Below are 17908 nucleotides of genomic sequence, written 5' to 3'. Positions count from 1 at the left end.
AGAATTAAACCTAAGAATCTAAATAACTTAGGCCTTACATTTATATATATATTTTTTGAATAGGTGAAATTGAAAAAGATAAAAAGCAAAATATTATTAACGAAAAAACAAAAAACTGCCGACCCGGACCCGTTGGGGAATTTGGGAATCCACCCGAAGGTGAATAAAGTTGAAAGAGAAGGGTGGCCAAAGCTACCGCTTCCTCTTCGTCTTCCTGTTCCAGGTACTCTCTCTCCCTTCGGACCTAAAATATTAGGGTTTATAGTTGCTTTAATCAACTAATACCTGCCGTTCCTCTAATGATTTTATCACACATTATTTTTTTTCTCAATAATTTTTTTATTGAAATTAAACTCATATATTCTCTTATTTAGTGCAGTTTGATAAAATTTCTGCAATTTGTTTCTTCAATTTTACCTGACTGATTAGCCCTCGGTTACACACGGCCATGGCTTCCTTGTTTAAGGTAAATTTATTAACTCCGCTCCCTCTCATTTGTTGGACTTCAAATCTGGCGCTTTTAGTTTGTCAAAGATTGATGAAGATAGCATACCCGCTTATTATCCTTTGTAATTTTGTTAGGAGCAATCGAAGCTTTCGCAGTACCGGGACAGACGGTTTCCCGGTTCACAGGAGGAATTTGAACAAGCCCTCCTGGCATCAACCACTGTTTACATTGGGAATATGTCCTTCTATACGACAGAAGAGCAAGTTTATGAGCTCTTCTCTCGCGCCGGAGAAATTAAGAAGATAATTATGGGCTTGGATAAGAATACAAAGACGCCTTGTGGTTTTTGTTTTGTTTTGTAAGTCGCCTTCTTCTTTGTATTGTTGATGTCTTGAAGGGAAATAGTTTGTCAAGATATGTGTTAGGTGCCTAATCCGAAAAATTTATTTACAGATACTATTCTCGAGAGGATACTGAGGATGCTGTCAAATATATAAGCGGGACTATTCTTGATGATCGCCCTATTCGTGTGGATTTCGACTGGGGATTTCAAGAGGGAAGGCAATGGGGTCGTGGGCGAAGTGGTGGACAGGTTGATTACTCTACTCTGCCTCCTTGTCATGGGAAAAATGTACCATTCGGATTGTTTTGATTTTATCTTCTCTGTTTTGCAGGTGCGTGATGAATATCGTACTGATTATGATCCTGATATCCTTTTCTTTTAGTTTGGAATGTCCGGTAAAGCTTTCTTCAGTATGGTTTATAATTATAATGTTGCTCGTTCCCTTGGGATTAAAATTGGGGCCCGAGCTTTTATTTTTCTTGCAAATCTAGATAGATTATCCAAGCTAAACTTATATATGTGGCTGCCTTTGCATTCAATTTCTATTTAAGTTCTTTTGCTATCATGGTTTCTGTTTCTTGAGAATTTTAAGGATTGGTAGGTTGAGCATGTTGTAAATGATTTAAAAATGTAAGGTGCTGTATGTTCTACTTGGAGACTAATTATTGTCTGGATAAATTCTTCTAGGCTTTGCTTTCCTGTGAACCTGTACCTACTTAATTTTAGATTATCAATGCGATGGATATTAGTTCATCAATGTGTACTTTATGACACTACTATGCTGCCATAATTTACAGACCCATTTCATCTTTAACTTTTCCAAATTAGCAACTTTTTAACGTGACCAATCCATCTCCAGTTCTAGCTCACGAATGTCTATTCTGATTTACTTTTTGTTTCACTATTCTTTTGTGGATGGACATCAAGTTTATACCTTTTTTTCCCTTTGCCTTTTGTTTCCTTTTTTATTTTATTTTATTTTATTTTTTTTTTTTTTTTTATCTTTATGTATTCTCTAGCAGCTGTTTTCTTATTTTATTAGTTGAAAAGCTTATCTACATATTGTTATTTGCCACCCAAGTACATGTTTAATCTAGTGATCCCAATTAATTAGAGTTGCAGGAAGAAGATGTAAAGTGATTAGGTCTTTGCAGCTTAAATTTTATTTGAAATTCAGTCTGAGTAGTTGCTCTGAAATTGACTTGTGGTGTTTCTGTTCACTTTTTTTTATTGTAAGCATTTTCTATTTAAAAAGTAGAGCACTTTCACAAAAATAAGCTCGTGATGGATATTTAATCTACATTATTGGATACGTGATGAAGAAAACGTTTCTCTTTTGTTTCCTTAATATGTTACACGTAGAGGTGGGTATGGTAAGTTAGTTCAAAAAGAGTTGGAAGCTCAAAGATCACTTGTTGATTATGGAACTGGATCATTGGGATCTTTCCCTCCAGTCATGCAACCTCACTGTAAGTTACTTGAAACTGTTTGATCTGTTTCTAGCTTTAAACTACTTATATAGTTCAAGAGATTTAGAGTTTTTGCTGGATCGGTTGTCTTTGCTTATGTGATTCCATTAGGATTTTTGAGTAGGTTGATTGCAGGTGCACAACCTTACCTTAGCAAAAGACCTAACCTGAAATGATGCAGTCAAGCATCCTCCAGATGGAGAGTGGACCTAACCTGAGGGAAAATTTCTTAGCTTTATAAACTGAAATGTCTTGTAGAAGCCATTTTAGGTCAAACACCTTTTTCATTGTGTTGTGACCTGTAGGAATAGGGAAGGCACCCAGGTTCTCTCCGACCACTACTTATTAGAATAGTCTGGGCATAGCCACTTTAATGATTCCGAAGTCACTCAATTATCGCCTATTCACTAGTGAACCCATGATCGAAAAGTCACTCAATTATTGAAATACATCTCATTTCTCTAGCATTTTGGTGTCATATTTGGAAAATTTGAATAGCCAGCAAATTCAAAGAAAAACTTAGTGCTGGAAATAGACATTGGATTCATATTGCAAAACATAACTTAGGTGGGATTTTTTTTTTTGTTGGGGGGGGCGGGCGTTGGGGGTTGGTGGAAAACTACTGATCTGTGTCTCACGGCCACAAATAGAACCTGGACCTTCATGCATTACATCAGGATTGAATGCAACTATCTGAAGAGACTACAAGCATTAGTAGCGAGCCTGTTGAGATGCATAATATAACTGTTTGCTATGGTGGTGTAAAGTAGAGTTTAGTTACTCTCTTAACGCTTTTGAGTTTTAAATCGTTCAGATGGTAGACATGGTGGAGGTCCGAATCATGGGGGTACTCAGCGGCCTGGTAGAGGTATCTATTAATAAAAATATTCCTATGATTTGTGTACTAGATTTGTACAATCGTTTCGGCCGTTTTTGTTAACGCTTCTTTGAACAACTGATTTAATTTGAAACTTGTTTGCCAAAGCAGATTATCCTCGGAAGCGGCACCGCGATGATGACCGCCACTCATATGACAACTCGAAGAGAAACTCGGATTCTGAATCGCGGAAGAACACTGATCACGAATCTAGACCAGTAATTTCTACGACTCACGTCCCAATTCGTTTTGAATCCTCTTAATTTATATGGTATTTGGAATTGCCAACATGTTTGCCATGCAATGTAGTATCGTCTCTATGACTGAGAGTGCCATTTCACATGTTCATTGATGTTCCTGTTTCCTCTTTTTCATTGGAATGGCAACATGGGGCAATTGTACATTCATTATTGAAACAAAAAAGTATAAAGAAGGAAAGACGGGCGCTTTAATTTTTTATTTGCTGCAACAGGAGAAAAACCCACGGTTTCGTGAGAGTGGTGACTCTGATGACGATGAAGATGAGCAAAAGCGGCGAGCTTAATCAGGTTCCACAGCTGGGGATTGATCAGTGGACCGATACTTTAGTGCAGATAGAATTCAACGGCGTCCAAATCCGAATGTTCACTGAATTGTGCCCCGGACAACCTGAAGACATGGTTTTCTTTTGTTGATAACTTCATATGTTAATTAGTAATTGCATGGATTCGATTCGGCTCCAGATAAGGAGACAGAATGTGCCTTCTAAAAGATACCCTACTTTTCAATATCCAGCCTCAAATGATTATAATTTCATGATCATCTCACTTGAGCTGCACTGCAACTTTTGGATATCTAGTCTCGATTCTCAAATGATTATAACTTCCGAGTGTGTTCACCATGGTCATCGTTGCCGTCGTTTCGTTAAAAGTATAGGGAGGGGAATTTTCATTACTGCCTTCAACAGATTGAGAATTTGGGAGCGGCAAGTAGCAACAGAAGCCCCCTCATCAAAATCCTTGATCAGATAAGGCCCGTGAGAAACAAGTAATGTTTTTTTTTCAAGGGGAGAACGATGTATTGTTTACTTATTTAATGCGTTCTGGGAAGAGAAACAAATGTTGTAAGGTCTGAACGAGGAGGAGAGCAGAGCAAATCAATGGTATAACCGTAATTGATCGGTCGCTGAAGGGTATATGAGTAATTAAAACTCAAAATAATAAAGAACCATGTTACAAAATCAACGGTCACTGAATGCTTCCATGAAAAATAGAGCATTCGTCAAAGATTACAAACTCTCCATACAGTTTGTTGGGTGGACTGGACTGAATTAACTAGTTATCTTCCCTGTAGTCTGGATTCTCTTTCAGGATCACGAACCCTTCCAAGATCGGGGACAGGGGGATGTACCTGTGTAAAAAACCAGTTGTCAGTGTGTTAGAGCGGTACAACAGCAAGTTAGTGAAGCGTAAACACCTCGGAGAAAAATCACATACTTTTCAGTAGCCAGCTCCGCTCTATCACCCGCAGCGAGAAGAACGGGTGTCGAGTGGGTCTGGAAACCAGTGATCGTTTTGGGACGACCAGCCTGGCCAACCACATCAACAGCTTGTCCCACTCGAACAGGGACGGACAGTGGTTTGAGATTCTCATCCACGGTCAACAGCATTCTCGGCTAGCACAAGAAAAGTAATTACCAATATAACGTGAGAAAGACCAGATTTAATAACCGGAGAAAGCTGCATATAAAGAAGAAAGTGATCAAACACCAACCTGCATTGCCAAAACAATAAAGTAGAGAATGTAATGATATTTCCCCAGAATGATGGCTTTCATATCAAGACATGCATGCAGCAAGGTAATAATTCCAGCAAGTGCCGTTCTGTAAGTAGAAAGATAGTTTATAGATGTTAGACTAAGCCACCAAGCACCATTCTGTCAGAAGTAGAAATGACGAGTGTATTTGCAGCCACAAGGTTACTCACGGTGATAGCAAGAAGCGATCAGAATGGTATGGATTTAGAGTTAACAAACCCTTTCCCAAATGTACAAGACCTTGAGCAATTCGCACCTGCAGACAGTGGCCGAAGATATTATATAACTGCAGACTGGAAAACTCAAAAGGAAAACGAAAGAACAAAAAGATAGGACTCAAGATGTATTACACAGAAAAGAAGGCTCGCATCTTTGTAGTAATAACTTGAAAGATTGCGAAGCATGCCAGCTATTCTAGCGTTGTTGGTTCCCGCGCCTAGCAAACCTAATGAAATCACTGCAGCCTGAAGAATCCAAATGGAATATTAGACTCGCTATGAAATATGTGCCAACAATGGAGATATTGAATGCTGTAATATGTTACCATTGCTACTTCTGAATCTGTATCGTGGCTAAGCCTGCTCAATGTGTCCATAACATTGACCTGGAGGAAACACCCAAATAGAACAGTGAAAAAGGCAACTATAACCCAAGTAACTTAACTTCCCAATTTAGAATCACTAGTAAAGATAAGTATTTCAAAAATCACTGTTCCATGTCTATTCCAACTCTCGATACATGAATGGTTAGATTTCAAGGGCAGTTGAGCAAGCATTGGAAGTAAAAGTTTTACTTTTAAAGGCGTTTGACTATCACAATGGATGTAACCAGATTATTACCTTTGGATTTGATATGCACAGGAGACCAAGTGCCAACGGAACTGCCCGACGGATATTTTGTTCTCCGTATTGTAAAAGATGCTCTAACGAACGAATCGCCATTTCAACTCCCAATTCTTCAGCCATTGATATCATAGCAATTCCAAGAACAGCGGGTCCCTGGTGAGTTTCATTTTTCTCAAGATGGTGTGAACAATGACCGAGAAGGTTTTGGACCTGCATGAGAAAGGAGTTCCCAACTTCATACATGTGGCAGAATCAAATGAGATTTTAGTAGCCTTAAAATATTACCTTAAGAACATTGCCTGTTCCTGCATAAGCACAAGAAAGCAAAGTCATATCGCAATGCTTTCTTATTTTTTCATTAAATGTCTTTGAAACTTCGGCAGTGGCCTCCACGCTTTCCTGTGAGAAAGTAAATTCCAAAAACCATTAGAATCATGAACTATTGCGTTCAACATTGTAATGAGCTTCTTTGGGCACAATGACTTTAACAAAACAAGCTTAAACTACACAACAAACATCAAACGAAACTAAAATCAAGTAGGAAAGAAAAGAACATGATTTTATAAAATGCAGAAAGAATAAACAATGAATTCCAGGAAGTTCAGCATGATTTTACCTGCTTCCCAAGGTACAGAAGTCCAAGGCTGAGGGGAATCAACCGAGCAAGGGGCTCCCCCAACTCCGAGTCACTTCGGTCCATTAGTGCAAATATGATTGCCTGCGCAACCTCTTCATTGCAGGAACCAACGTATACCAACCCCAATGAGATTGCAGTAAATGTGACCACGTCAAGGGGGGCTTTTGCATCATTAAGTATAGGAGTCAGCTTACTACGTATCTGAAAAAAGAAGGATAAGTTAGCTTTAAGTGGAAATTAACATTCAACAACAGATCAATCCACACTCTAACCAAACTAACAAACTCCTCCTGCATGCATTGCCCACTGCCCCCTCCAACAAAAAAAAAAAAACCTTTAATGATCAGATCAACACATGTTACAAATCCAAGGACAGTAGTGATTAAAGAAGGTTTGACAGACTCCTCTCATTTGATTCTTGAACCAAGAATGATACATAGAGTTGGTCCATTTCAATGGAAAATTTTCCGTGGCCTGCCAGATGTATCAACAGGAAAGGCTAAGACACTTTACCTGCTCATTCTGAGCACCAGCGTATGCAATCCCAAGGCCCATTATAGCACCAATCCGGATAAATGGATCCTCTTTATCAATGTACTCACCAAGAAGTGCCAGCGCCTGTAGAAGGAATTAAGATTCAGAGATACATTTCTAAGGTTGTATTCCGTAGATGAAAAGATTGAGGTACCCACAGGATCACAATCATTCTTGATACTGCAATTGACAATCCCAACCCCTAACAATGCACCAGCAATAACATGGGTATCCTTGCTGTGAAAGTACTTGTCAATTTGAGCAAGTCCAGAGTCAACATCCCACAATAAAATCATACCCTGTCAAGAAGAATAACAAGGAAGAATGTAAAATGCAGTTTAAAATAAGATGATGAAATGAGCAAGGCAATAAAGTCATGCATACCAAACTTGCTGCAGCACTGGTCTTCCCATGCTCTTTATTCTTGAAAAGCCAGTTTCCTGAAGAGCCTCCACTTGAGGCATCTGATGGGACTGTCATCAACTTATCCTGCACCAAAACGAAGTATCAAAGAACGCATGTCAATCAGCTCCGCAAATCGACAACTTTTTAGCAGATATATCAAGTGTGAAAATTTTTACCTGACCAAATCCAGCATTTACAAAAGCGTTAACAAATGTTGCAGCCAAGTTCTGTCTTGCTGAATCAACACTAGCACCAGCACTTGCCCGGCCATCAAGTAAGTGTGCCTAATTAAAAGTTCCAAGACAGTATAATTATCAGAGAAGGGATAAGAAGGATAACAAAGAAGCAACTTTAATAAATTACACAACCGCAATGAATAAAACACAGTTATATTGCATTTATTTTCACTACACATGCCACAGAAACACAGATTATTCCCACAAGTATTTTAGATATGCATATCATTCTAGATCAAGCATTACAAATAATCAAAAGTTCAAACCTTGTAAATGTCCTCTGGAGTTTTAGCCTCCATGACCTCAATGTCACGAGCAAGAGTAAGATAACCTTCACTTAGCTTAGTATTGTTGATAATATCCTGCAATGCTTCTCTGTCATCATCCTCCGCAACCATCTCATCATCAAGCTCAAAACTAATACCCTGCATGAATTATAAATGTGATTAAAATTAGTATGATTAAGAAAACACGCATAAAAAATATACCATACAACATTACTGTCCAATGATACCTTTTCAGGAAAAGTGCACAAAATACTTCCAAGGCTAATGAATATCATGCCCCCACTTATCTTATGATAACAAGCCAAAGAGAGAGAAACAATAAGGAACAAGAGGACACACTGCCCCACCCAGAACAAACCCATCACAGTTCGCTCTTATTGTCAAGGAATCAAGCTAAATTTAGCCATGAATGTATCATCAGAAGGGTATATAACTCTATTTCAGAACATTACTTAGAATGTTTTAACAAGGAACAAAAGCATGCATTCCTTCATATAAAGAAGACAGTAATGCTACACTTACCACATTTTTCATACCACATTTGTACGACATCTCTAATAGAGGTAGGGCCCACCAATACAAGTGGGTCCCACCTCTATTAGAGAGGTAGTACAAAATGTGGTACAAAAAATGTGGTGAGAGTAGTATTTTAGTAGAGAAGGAAATGAAAACTAAGGAAAATTCAACACTTACATGTCGAGCAAGGATGTAACAAAATTGCTTTTTACAAAGCAGATCATCACATGATGTAAAGACGTTCTTTATATTCTGCATGCATACACTCATGATTGTTAATACCAAATAATTAGAAATATGAAAAGACCAGAGACAGGTAATTACATGTGCAAACATATACATACTGCAAAGTTCTCATTTCACAAAAAAATAATCTTCTCTGAAACCCTTAAGAATTTGAAATGTTGCATGCTCAACTATAATTTATAAATACATGGCTCAAAAAATATCAAAACTGTTGCATAGCACAAACCTGCATGTTATCAAGGAACAGTGCAATCTGAAGAGCATTTGGATATTCTTCAAATTTCATATATATCGTATATGCAATATCCAAAACTAGTACATCATCTGGTCCAGGAAGGTATCTGCAATACGTTAAGATAAGAAGAAAAAAGTCAGCACTACAGTCAAGGAGAATGAAAGAACAAATAATACAATGGCACCTGGCAGCCACTAAACATATGTCATACAAAGATTTTTTTTTTTTTTTTTTTTTTTTGTTAATGTCATACAAAGATATGAAATGAAGAGTCTCACGAGTCTATAAAAGCAACTGATGCACGATATTCTCTGACTATAAGGACAAAAAAAAAAGGCATATTATTTTTATTCCCAAATGCCCCAACTGAAACTTTTAAATCTCAACGTTTTATGGTAGTGCACTAGAAAAGGAATTATTGGCAATTAATAATAGGAAACAATAGAGAAAAAGCAATGGGATCAAATTTCGAAAGTTGACAGATTAGTTCCAGGGCATAGAGACCCAAGCTAGACTCTAAATTTCAGTTAACAACTTAAATCAGACTTCTGAATAGTCATGAGAAACTATGCCACTTTTTGCCCCATAAGAGTGTCACATGCAAAGAGAAATTTCTTAACTTCATCCGCTTACCTTGCTGAACTGGTGAGGTAGAGACAAGTTCTCTTAAAATTTGTTTTATCAACATGCTCAATTAACAGATCAAGGTCTTCAACCTGGTCATTGGTCAAATTATCAGGCCCAAGAAGAAAGGGAAAGTACAAATGGCTTCACAGGCAAAGAATATTGAATAATTAATTAATAGATTTTACCTCCATTAAAAGGTCAACAGCTTCGGGTTCAGCATTGTGCTGCAATGCAGAACAAATAATTAGAAACAAAACCAACACAGTTTTCCTATTTAACATCGTCTACTGCTTACAGATTTGGATTTTCTGTCCATCTTCCAGATGGAAATTTCCCATTCAATTAAATTAAATGGCTTGAAGTGCATCAACATGAGGAGTTCGGCTTTTGAAACTTTGTGGACAATGTCTTATTATCCACTTTAAGCTGAATGATGAAATATTGCTGAATTTAAGTAATTCTTAGAACATATTTATAATATATTTCCATGCTTTTGTTTGCAATGAGACAGATAATATCTTAATACAAGCTAAAACTCTACTTAATACACAAACGAAGAGGAGCCTGATTTGGCTTTACATCATCTACCCATCTTCAGGGGGCATTTTCAAACTATCAAGGATTTATGTGTAACTTGATTGTCTACCCTAGCAAGAAGGAAAAAAATTCAAAGCGCAAACATGTTACGAATATTACCTTCATGTGAAAAGCAACAATTTGCTGTACTAGTTCCATTAATTCTTCAATTGGGGCCTCTTCACTCTGTAACGAGAATAACAAAGTAAAATTTAGAATAAATTTTTATAATGAGACCATAAACAATGACATGAAGCATTAAAGGTCTTGTCTCACTTATTTATCGACACATCTCCAGAAACAAATTTAATGATACCAAGAATAGATAAGTAAAAGAAGATATGGCTAAGGAACAAATAACCATGCAATTTGTGTGCTTTAGCTATATTAAGCACTGCAACCATGTATTACTAGCTACAGTAACTTTTAAATAAAAATGTTATTACATCATATATACAGGATAGACATAAAACCTGTCGCTTAGCAAATTCCTGAGCAATTTCTCCAGCTAAGTTCCTGATTACAAACAAGAAAGTCAACCAGTAGTGAACAAAAAATTTATCTTATGCCACTTCTGAACACAAATTCAGACACTAATCCCAAGGAACCTTTAAAACCCCAAAAAAAAACCTAAACATATTGGGAATTATGATACTATAATACCACAAAACTTCCCTAGAGGAAAGTTCTAAACTAGATTAGTCTGACCTGACATATTCATGGCCCCATGAACCAATATCACCATCTGAACCCAACAACCTGTACTTCAAGCTTTCCTGAAAGTGGTGGACATATAGACAAGATGAACACATTTATTCTGAATATCACAAGGAAGGTGAACCAGAACTAAAATGAACAAGTATAATAGTATTAATAAATACAACCAACCAATAAGAAGAATAATTGAACAGAAATCCTAAAATAAGTATACTGGCATACCCGTTCTCCCTCAGCTGACATGGTCAGTGCCAAAACAGACAATATATCTGCTAGGTAATTCTGCAAGTACAAGAAGGTAGATTAATTACACTACAGTGAACAACATTAAAGTCGGCGGGGTACAAAAGATGAACTACACCTATTCTATGAGAAACTAATAATTATACCTTCAACTCTGATTCTGCCATTGTTTCATAGTAAGCTTTTAGAGTTCCATAATGTGGGCGAAGATACTTTAATGGCTTTGGAACTGAAGTCATGGAGCTAGTTGAGGTACGGATTTCCTGCCTATGAGATGAAATTTTATGTGATGTCAGGTCACACCCTATGGGATAAAACTATATAAGAAAAAATTAATACTTCCACTCCAGGTATGGAGCGTAGTAACTGCTATGTAAAAGTAAAAAATGAATATAACACATCAATCACTTTCTACACTGACCAAAGATTGCAAAAGCTTTCAGGTGTAAATTGCATTTATAACATAATAATCATACACACACATCATAGCCATAACAGCATTGGTCAGAGTTAGAAAACCTCTGCTTTCCATAATTTTATGTTTTCTAGAAACTCTAGGTTCAGCAACAATGAAGCATAGATAAAACAATTTCCCACTGAAGACCCTTTTGGATCTTTATAGTGCCATATTTACTGCTGAGTGCTGACTACCAATGTCTCTTTACAGATTCACTAGGAGGAAAAATAGAATACCCAAAAGTCAACCCCTCTTTACCTTTGTTTCTTTGCCATAACAACAAATAATCATAAATATAAAGGGCTCAAAGATAGTGTTTTTTTTTCGTTCAACGGCCCTGTAGCTATAACTTAAAAGATAGCGGATAAAGCATCAAGGAATTCAGTTCACTGTAAAAGTGTATATTGTTTTATACTTGGCTCCCTTTGAGAATATCAAGTAATTTTTTCCCTTCGAATTTCATAAATATTCTTCCACGCTATTTCCACACATTTTTTCTATTCCCTCAAAAACAGCTCAATAAAAATTGGGACTTGTGAGAAAGTATAGAATATAATTCACAAAGACAGTGGTTATCGGAGGGGAAAAGGGGTGGCATAGAATGCGATTACCCATAGTGCCATAGACAGTGAAGGGTTCCTTATAAGCTAATTACATTACAAACCACTTTGCTTGATGGTCTAATACTAACTTTTAAGAGGACAAAAAGGGTCTACCTCATACTCTCTAGAGCATTCTTCTGCACACCAGGATCAGTATCCTGAACCCTCTCGACGTACAACTCTAATTGGTTCTTCAACTCCAAATCCTCCTCAGACTGCACGGAAATCCAATGCAGCTCAATTAAAGAAGCAAATTTTCATTGAATACTAAATAGTAAACAACCTTGTTAATCAATTTAACAGTCGAACACATGGGAACTCTTGGACTAATCAAGAAACAAATAAATTAAAAACGACTTGGATTAAGTAAAAAAATACTCGAATTTTATATTCCAATACAGGCTTTGATACAAATAGACATGAACGAACCCTAAATATCAATGCTAGTAGAGAATTTCTAGTGCGGGAACTTCAGCTTAATAAATTTTCTGGAGAACCAAACAGGCAGTGAACGGAACCCTAACCCCTGGATTTGCTTACCAAATCCTCATCCTTCTTATCGTCCTTCTTCTTGGGATCCGTTGCGGGGACTTTAACGGAATCCTCATTGCGCTTGCCGGAGCCGCTTCCGCTTGGGGCGTTTGGATCTTGAGGTGCCATGATCGAAGTTCGTCGTCTCCTCCTTCTGCTTTCCTCTTGAACAAGAAAACCCCAGTAACACCTCTTTCCCTTTCTTTATCACTCCCTCTGCAGGTGGTTTATAGAAATGAAAAATAGCCTGTACTGTACTGTTTTATTGGGCTGATGTATTGGGCCTTATATTTTAAGTTTTACATATTTTTTTAGGAACAGTTTGATTAATGAACTTAAATAGACATGGAACACGTGATCAATACAGACGGGTCGACCCTTGAATTTGAGAAGATAAAAGAGCGCGAATATCTTCTAGTTAAAAACTTGGTATACCTTGGGATTTAGTATTGAATTTGAGAAGATAAAAGAGCGTGAATATCTTCTAGTTAAAAGCTTGGTATACCTCAGGACTTAGTATTACGGTTTAGTAGTATTTTTCTTCATTTGTAAGTAACAGATCTTAGGTTCAATTCTCGCCAAAGGTGAATTTGAACCGCATTATTGTTAACCAATTGTGAGGCTTATGCCACTCTTCCATCCCCTTAGTGTAAATAATATCATTTGTTACGGTCAATATTCGAAAACAATTAGAAGCAAGAAGACAAACTCGGCTTCAGTGTTCGCTAGAAACATGAACGGAGGAACCACCATGGTTGGGTAAGTTCCATAATTTTTTGGGTATGGATATGCACCATATTACGAAGTTGGTGAAACGAATATAACCATGTCAATTTTCATCTTATATGTTTTTGAAATTTAGCTTTTGGTCATTGTTTGCTTTTAAACCATCTTATTCTTATGATAATATTATGTGAAACAACTTGTCAATTTCTGATGGTCAAACTGCCTTAGTTGCATTCCTACCTGAAGGCAAAGCCAACTACAACAACGGTGGATCGTTAACGTGTAAGGCAAAATTTAATGAGTTCAATGCAAAGACAAGATCATTTAGCGCGACTAAGATCCAATTATTATGTTTAACAAATTCAACTCTCAAACATAGTATCATCAGTGAAGGAGATTCCAATCACGTTCAATGACTTAACAAAGTGTCATTCGGTGAAGGCAGTAGCAATCATGTTGAACGCTTTAACATAGTACTATTTGGAGAAGGCAATAGCAATCAAGTTCCAAGAACAATGTGCTTAAGTTGTATGGGAAAATTGCCCGATTGAATATGACACACTTGACTCAGGGTGGACTTGGTCAAGGTTTCAGTAACAACGGTAATCTCCCAATTTACCATAGTTCAAATTTTAACAATATCATCAATTATAGAAGACCACTTATTATCTTTCTATCATTCCTTTATATCATTAAAGAAGATGGTTTTCATCTCATCAATGAAAATGAAAATTTTAATAGTCAACGCAACTTTGCTATCCGGATTGTCGTACAATAGTCGACAGGGAAAAGCTATTTAACTGACGGAAGTTTCTCGTCGTTGGAAAAAAGTATTTCCAACGGCATTAACACGACTATTTTTTACTGACAAACTTCCGTCACTTTATATATTTGTGACGACTGTTAGTTTTAGGGGTCAATTCTTGTTCATCTCGTAAGTTTTTTTTTTTTTTTTTTTTTTTTGTTTCCAGTAGTGCCCTCGTCTCCACGTCCAAATTCATTCGTAGTGAGTGACTGAGGGAGGGCCTGATAACCAAAACCATAGGTAGGTGATTGCAAAATTAAATGTTAAAGTCACTAGAAAACAAATAAAGTGAAAAAAAATTGATAAACTTTTTTTACCGAAAATAGAAGAAAGATTTATCTTCTTCTCATAATTTCTAGTGCTCGACGTGGATTTCTGGGTTCATGACAGTTTTCTTTTCGTTACTTCCAGTTCTTTTTTTTTCTTTTTTTTCTTTTTTTTTTTCCTGTTTTATCTCTTTTATTTGTTAAGCTTTCCTAATCACGAATCCCTCACAAATTCTCTCACAAAAGAAACACAAATAATTTACGTTGGCAATCCGCGAATCAGCAATTCAACCAATCAGAGACAAATCACGAGGATTAAGATATTTCTGAAATTAAAATCCCCCTCCAAACCCTAGTTATTGTCGAAGACTTGTAGCCCACGTTTTCAACCGCCTCTACCACTATAAATAACCGTTTTCTCATTCCCTCCTTCTATCTCATTCGCGACTTGACGAAGTGTGAATATCAAAATCTTAGTTTCTCCCCTCTCGAAAGGTTCGAGTTTGTTATCTTCCAATTTGTTTGAGTTCGCAATCTTTGTGTTTCTTTCTGATCGGTTCTTCGTCACTCTGATTTTCAAATTCTTTTGCGTCTTTTATAGTGAAGAAATGGCTCGTACGAAGCAAACTGCTCGCAAATCCACCGGCGGTAAGGCTCCGAGGAAGTCACTTGCCTTCAAGGTGCGTTTCGTTAGGGTTTCTAATGTCTAGAAAATTATAATTATAATTGCAAGCGATTTTTCCCGGTTTATTTCATCTAAGTTGCTAATTGTTTTAATTTTGTATAGGCTGCAAGGAAATCAACACCTACAACCGGAGGAGTTAAGAAGCCTCACCGCTACCGCCCTGGAACCGTTGCTCTTCGGTATGTTTTCAAATCAATTCAGTTCAATCTTCTGAATGCAATTCTTGAATTTTATTATATGTATCGTAATGTTCTTTGAATTTCGTTATCTGCACCGTGTTCCTGAATTTTGGTATGCGAATGTTCTTGAATTTTGTTACCTGAATCGTGTGCTAATTCAATTTTATGTTAACTTACAGTGAAATTCGAAAGTACCAGAAGAGCACTGAGCTTCTGATCCGCAAGCTGCCATTCCAACGCCTTGTTCGTGAACTCGCACAGGACTACAAGACGGACCTCAGGTTCCAGAGCCATGCTATTCTTGCTCTCCAGGAAGCTGCGGAGGCTTATTTGGTTGGACTGTTTGAGGACACCAACCTTTGCGCCATTCATGCCAAAAGAGTTACCATAATGCCAAAGGACGTTCAGCTCGCTAGGAGGATCCGTGGTGAACGTGCTTAAACGCGCATGTTTGTTTTATAATTAATTTCTTAGTTTAGGAATTTAGACATTGCCATACAATTGGATTTACTTTGTTTTGGTCAAATTGTTATACGTTTGGATTTAAGTACCGATATTTCTGTAAACACGAAAAATTCCTGAAACAAGAAACAAGAATACGTGTACAAAATATATTTTGTGTTTAATGATTTTGGGGTTACAATCTCTTTGTAATTTGATCCTCTGATTCTATCTTCGTAGTGTGAAGATTTGTGGATGAGCTGTTGATCCAAAGGGTCGTCGGGGCTTTGATCTAGGGATGAACAGTTGATGAACGGATCTTCGAGGGCTTTTGGGCTTGATCTTGAAGAACAATTGGATGTATGGATTTCTTCAAGGGCTTTTGGGCTTGATCTTGAAGGTTGATGGATGAGCGGATCTTCAAGGGCTTTTGGGCTGAATCTTGAAGAACGATTGGATGTGTGGATTTGTTGAGGTTGTTGATCCAAAGGGTCGTTGGGGCTTGATCTTAGGATGAACGGATGATGAACACTTCCTTCAAGGGGTCGTCGGGGCTTGATCTTGAGTCGGTGGAAGTTCTTCAAGGGCCGTTGGGGCTTGACCTTTGAAGGAGGATTTGACGAAGAACGAAGAGTGTTTTCTTGATCCTTCGGGATTTTCTTGAGAGCTTTAGAGTTTCGAGGCTTCAAGGTTTTGGTGTGATGTAAATTCCCTTCTTTCTTTCTTTCTTCCTTTCTTTCTCCTTCCTCCAAAATGAATACCTTGGCTTCCTATTTATAGAATTCCAAAACTTGATTTTTGGATTTAAATAATCAGATGAAATAAATCATTTCTGCCAGGTAATGACACGTGTCCTATTTGATGACTTTTCCAATTTATTTCAATTTTTCGTTGAGTCACACGCTACATGTAAAATTTATGTGACACGTGAGCGTTGAAATTTTAATTATTGGTCAACATTCACTTCACCGAAATTTCGATGTCCACAAATGCCCCCACTTCAAGGCGCGTCGTAGACATGTGCTTGTCACGTGTAGAAGATGCGTTTTGAAGTCCCTTAATGTAGATGTCAACCCAAGGGCCGTCGGGGCTTGATCTTGAATTGGGCTGGAAATTTCTTCAAGGGCCATCGAGGCTTGATCTTGAGTTCGACTGGAAAATTTTCTGATTTCCCCCAATCGTTGATTTTCCACAGGCTTAACCTTGAACTAGGCTGGAGATTTCTTCAAGGGACATCGAGGCTTGATCTTGAGTTTGACTGGAAGATTTTCTGATTTCCTCCAATCGTTGATTTTCCTTTGTGCTACTCTTGAACTGGGCAGCAGGATTCTTTTGGTCTCCTCCGAAGGTCTGAGCTTACTCCTTTTATCTGTTTCTTTGTTCAATCTCTCCAATTCGTATTGAAGAGGGTTAGAGGATAGCTCAGCATATGCAGTTGTTGCTTGTCTCCACATGCCTCAATGTATCATTTTCACTTGCCTTACTTGCTCCCATTTGCAGAAGTGGTCCCTTCTCTAGAAGTGTATCAACCATTGAAGATGACTACTCGAGAGCAACGCTAGGTAAGCAACCAGGGAATAGATTCCAGGCAGTCGGTTCCAGATCGGAAGACTGACTCCAAGTGTCGGCTGATTGCTTCTTTCACTTTGCCATGCGAGTAAGAACAAGGACAAAGGAAAAGACAAGGAAAAAGCATGATATGAGATACCTTTGCTTTCAAAGAAGCAGCGAATGAATCAGCACATATATTTGTTGTGCTTGTCTCCACATGCTTCGATGTATCATTTTCACTTGCCTTACTTTCTCCCTTTGCAGAAGTGGTATTTCCTTATGCAGGTTTGGCATCTTCTCTTGTAGTATTTGTCCTCTGATGCAGGAGTTGAATGCAAACCTTGCATTTGAATGGACCATCACTTCTTGGTGGCAGCGCAAGTTTGAGTGGAGGTTCCGGCATATTGCTTTCTCTGTCCTTATCCTGGCAGGTGAGAACAAGGGCAAAGGAAAAGATAGGGAAAAAGCATGATATGATATACCTTTGCTTTCGCCCTTGATGATATGAGATACCTTTGCTTTTGAAGAAGCGGTGAATGAATCGGCACATGTATTTATTGTGCTTGTCTCCACATGCTTCGATCTACCGTTTCCTCCTGGCTCATCTGTACTACAGGTATCTGGTATCTT

At 37.7% G+C, this 17908-nt stretch overlaps 3 protein-coding genes across 5 annotated transcripts; 2 read left to right on the top strand and 1 right to left on the bottom strand.

Moving 5' to 3' along the window:
- The first annotated feature begins 159 nt into the window (after positions 1 to 159).
- LOC137738802 (nuclear cap-binding protein subunit 2-like) lies at positions 160 to 3993 on the top strand. 3 transcript variants are annotated; one of them, XM_068478274.1, is made up of 9 exons: positions 160 to 223; positions 380 to 466; positions 583 to 806; positions 902 to 1040; positions 1123 to 1156; positions 2150 to 2260; positions 3075 to 3128; positions 3246 to 3355; positions 3610 to 3992. In XM_068478274.1, the coding sequence occupies exons 2-9, from the start codon at positions 449 to 451 to the stop codon at positions 3679 to 3681; spliced, it is 762 nt and encodes a 253-aa protein (XP_068334375.1). In that variant the 5' UTR covers positions 160 to 223; positions 380 to 448; the 3' UTR covers positions 3682 to 3992. The 3 variants fall into 3 exon arrangements, with proteins under 3 accessions (XP_068334375.1, XP_068334378.1, XP_068334377.1); XM_068478277.1 differs by having other exon boundaries at positions 161 to 223; positions 3249 to 3355; positions 3610 to 3979; XM_068478276.1 differs by having other exon boundaries at positions 202 to 223; positions 375 to 466; positions 3610 to 3993.
- Positions 3994 to 4253: 260 nt separating this feature from the next.
- LOC137738801 (26S proteasome non-ATPase regulatory subunit 2 homolog A-like) lies at positions 4254 to 12835 on the bottom strand. Its single transcript, XM_068478273.1, has 25 exons — positions 12635 to 12835; positions 12209 to 12309; positions 11182 to 11302; positions 11015 to 11074; positions 10784 to 10851; positions 10549 to 10591; positions 10196 to 10261; positions 9685 to 9723; positions 9506 to 9588; positions 8864 to 8978; positions 8569 to 8643; positions 7855 to 8013; positions 7529 to 7636; positions 7332 to 7436; positions 7106 to 7246; positions 6927 to 7031; positions 6393 to 6614; positions 6062 to 6175; positions 5771 to 5986; positions 5476 to 5535; positions 5282 to 5395; positions 5102 to 5187; positions 4890 to 4998; positions 4613 to 4791; positions 4254 to 4526 (listed from the first exon to the last, which is right to left on the bottom strand). Exons 1-25 carry the CDS (start codon positions 12752 to 12754, stop codon positions 4451 to 4453), a joined length of 2685 nt encoding a protein of 894 aa, XP_068334374.1. The 5' UTR covers positions 12755 to 12835; the 3' UTR covers positions 4254 to 4450.
- A 2042-nt stretch (positions 12836 to 14877) lies between these two features.
- Positions 14878 to 15835, top strand: LOC137741044 (histone H3.3-like). Its single transcript, XM_068480851.1, has 4 exons — positions 14878 to 14917; positions 15024 to 15102; positions 15210 to 15286; positions 15466 to 15835. The coding sequence occupies exons 2-4, from the start codon at positions 15031 to 15033 to the stop codon at positions 15725 to 15727; spliced, it is 411 nt and encodes a 136-aa protein (XP_068336952.1). The 5' UTR covers positions 14878 to 14917; positions 15024 to 15030; the 3' UTR covers positions 15728 to 15835.
- The last annotated feature ends 2073 nt before the right edge of the window (positions 15836 to 17908 follow it).

This window comes from Pyrus communis, chromosome 7 (assembly GCF_963583255.1).
Source record: "Pyrus communis chromosome 7, drPyrComm1.1, whole genome shotgun sequence".
Lineage (NCBI taxonomy): Eukaryota > Viridiplantae > Streptophyta > Magnoliopsida > Rosales > Rosaceae > Pyrus > Pyrus communis.
Note: the sequence above shows the minus strand (reverse complement) of the source record. Positions and strands in the feature narration are given on the sequence as shown.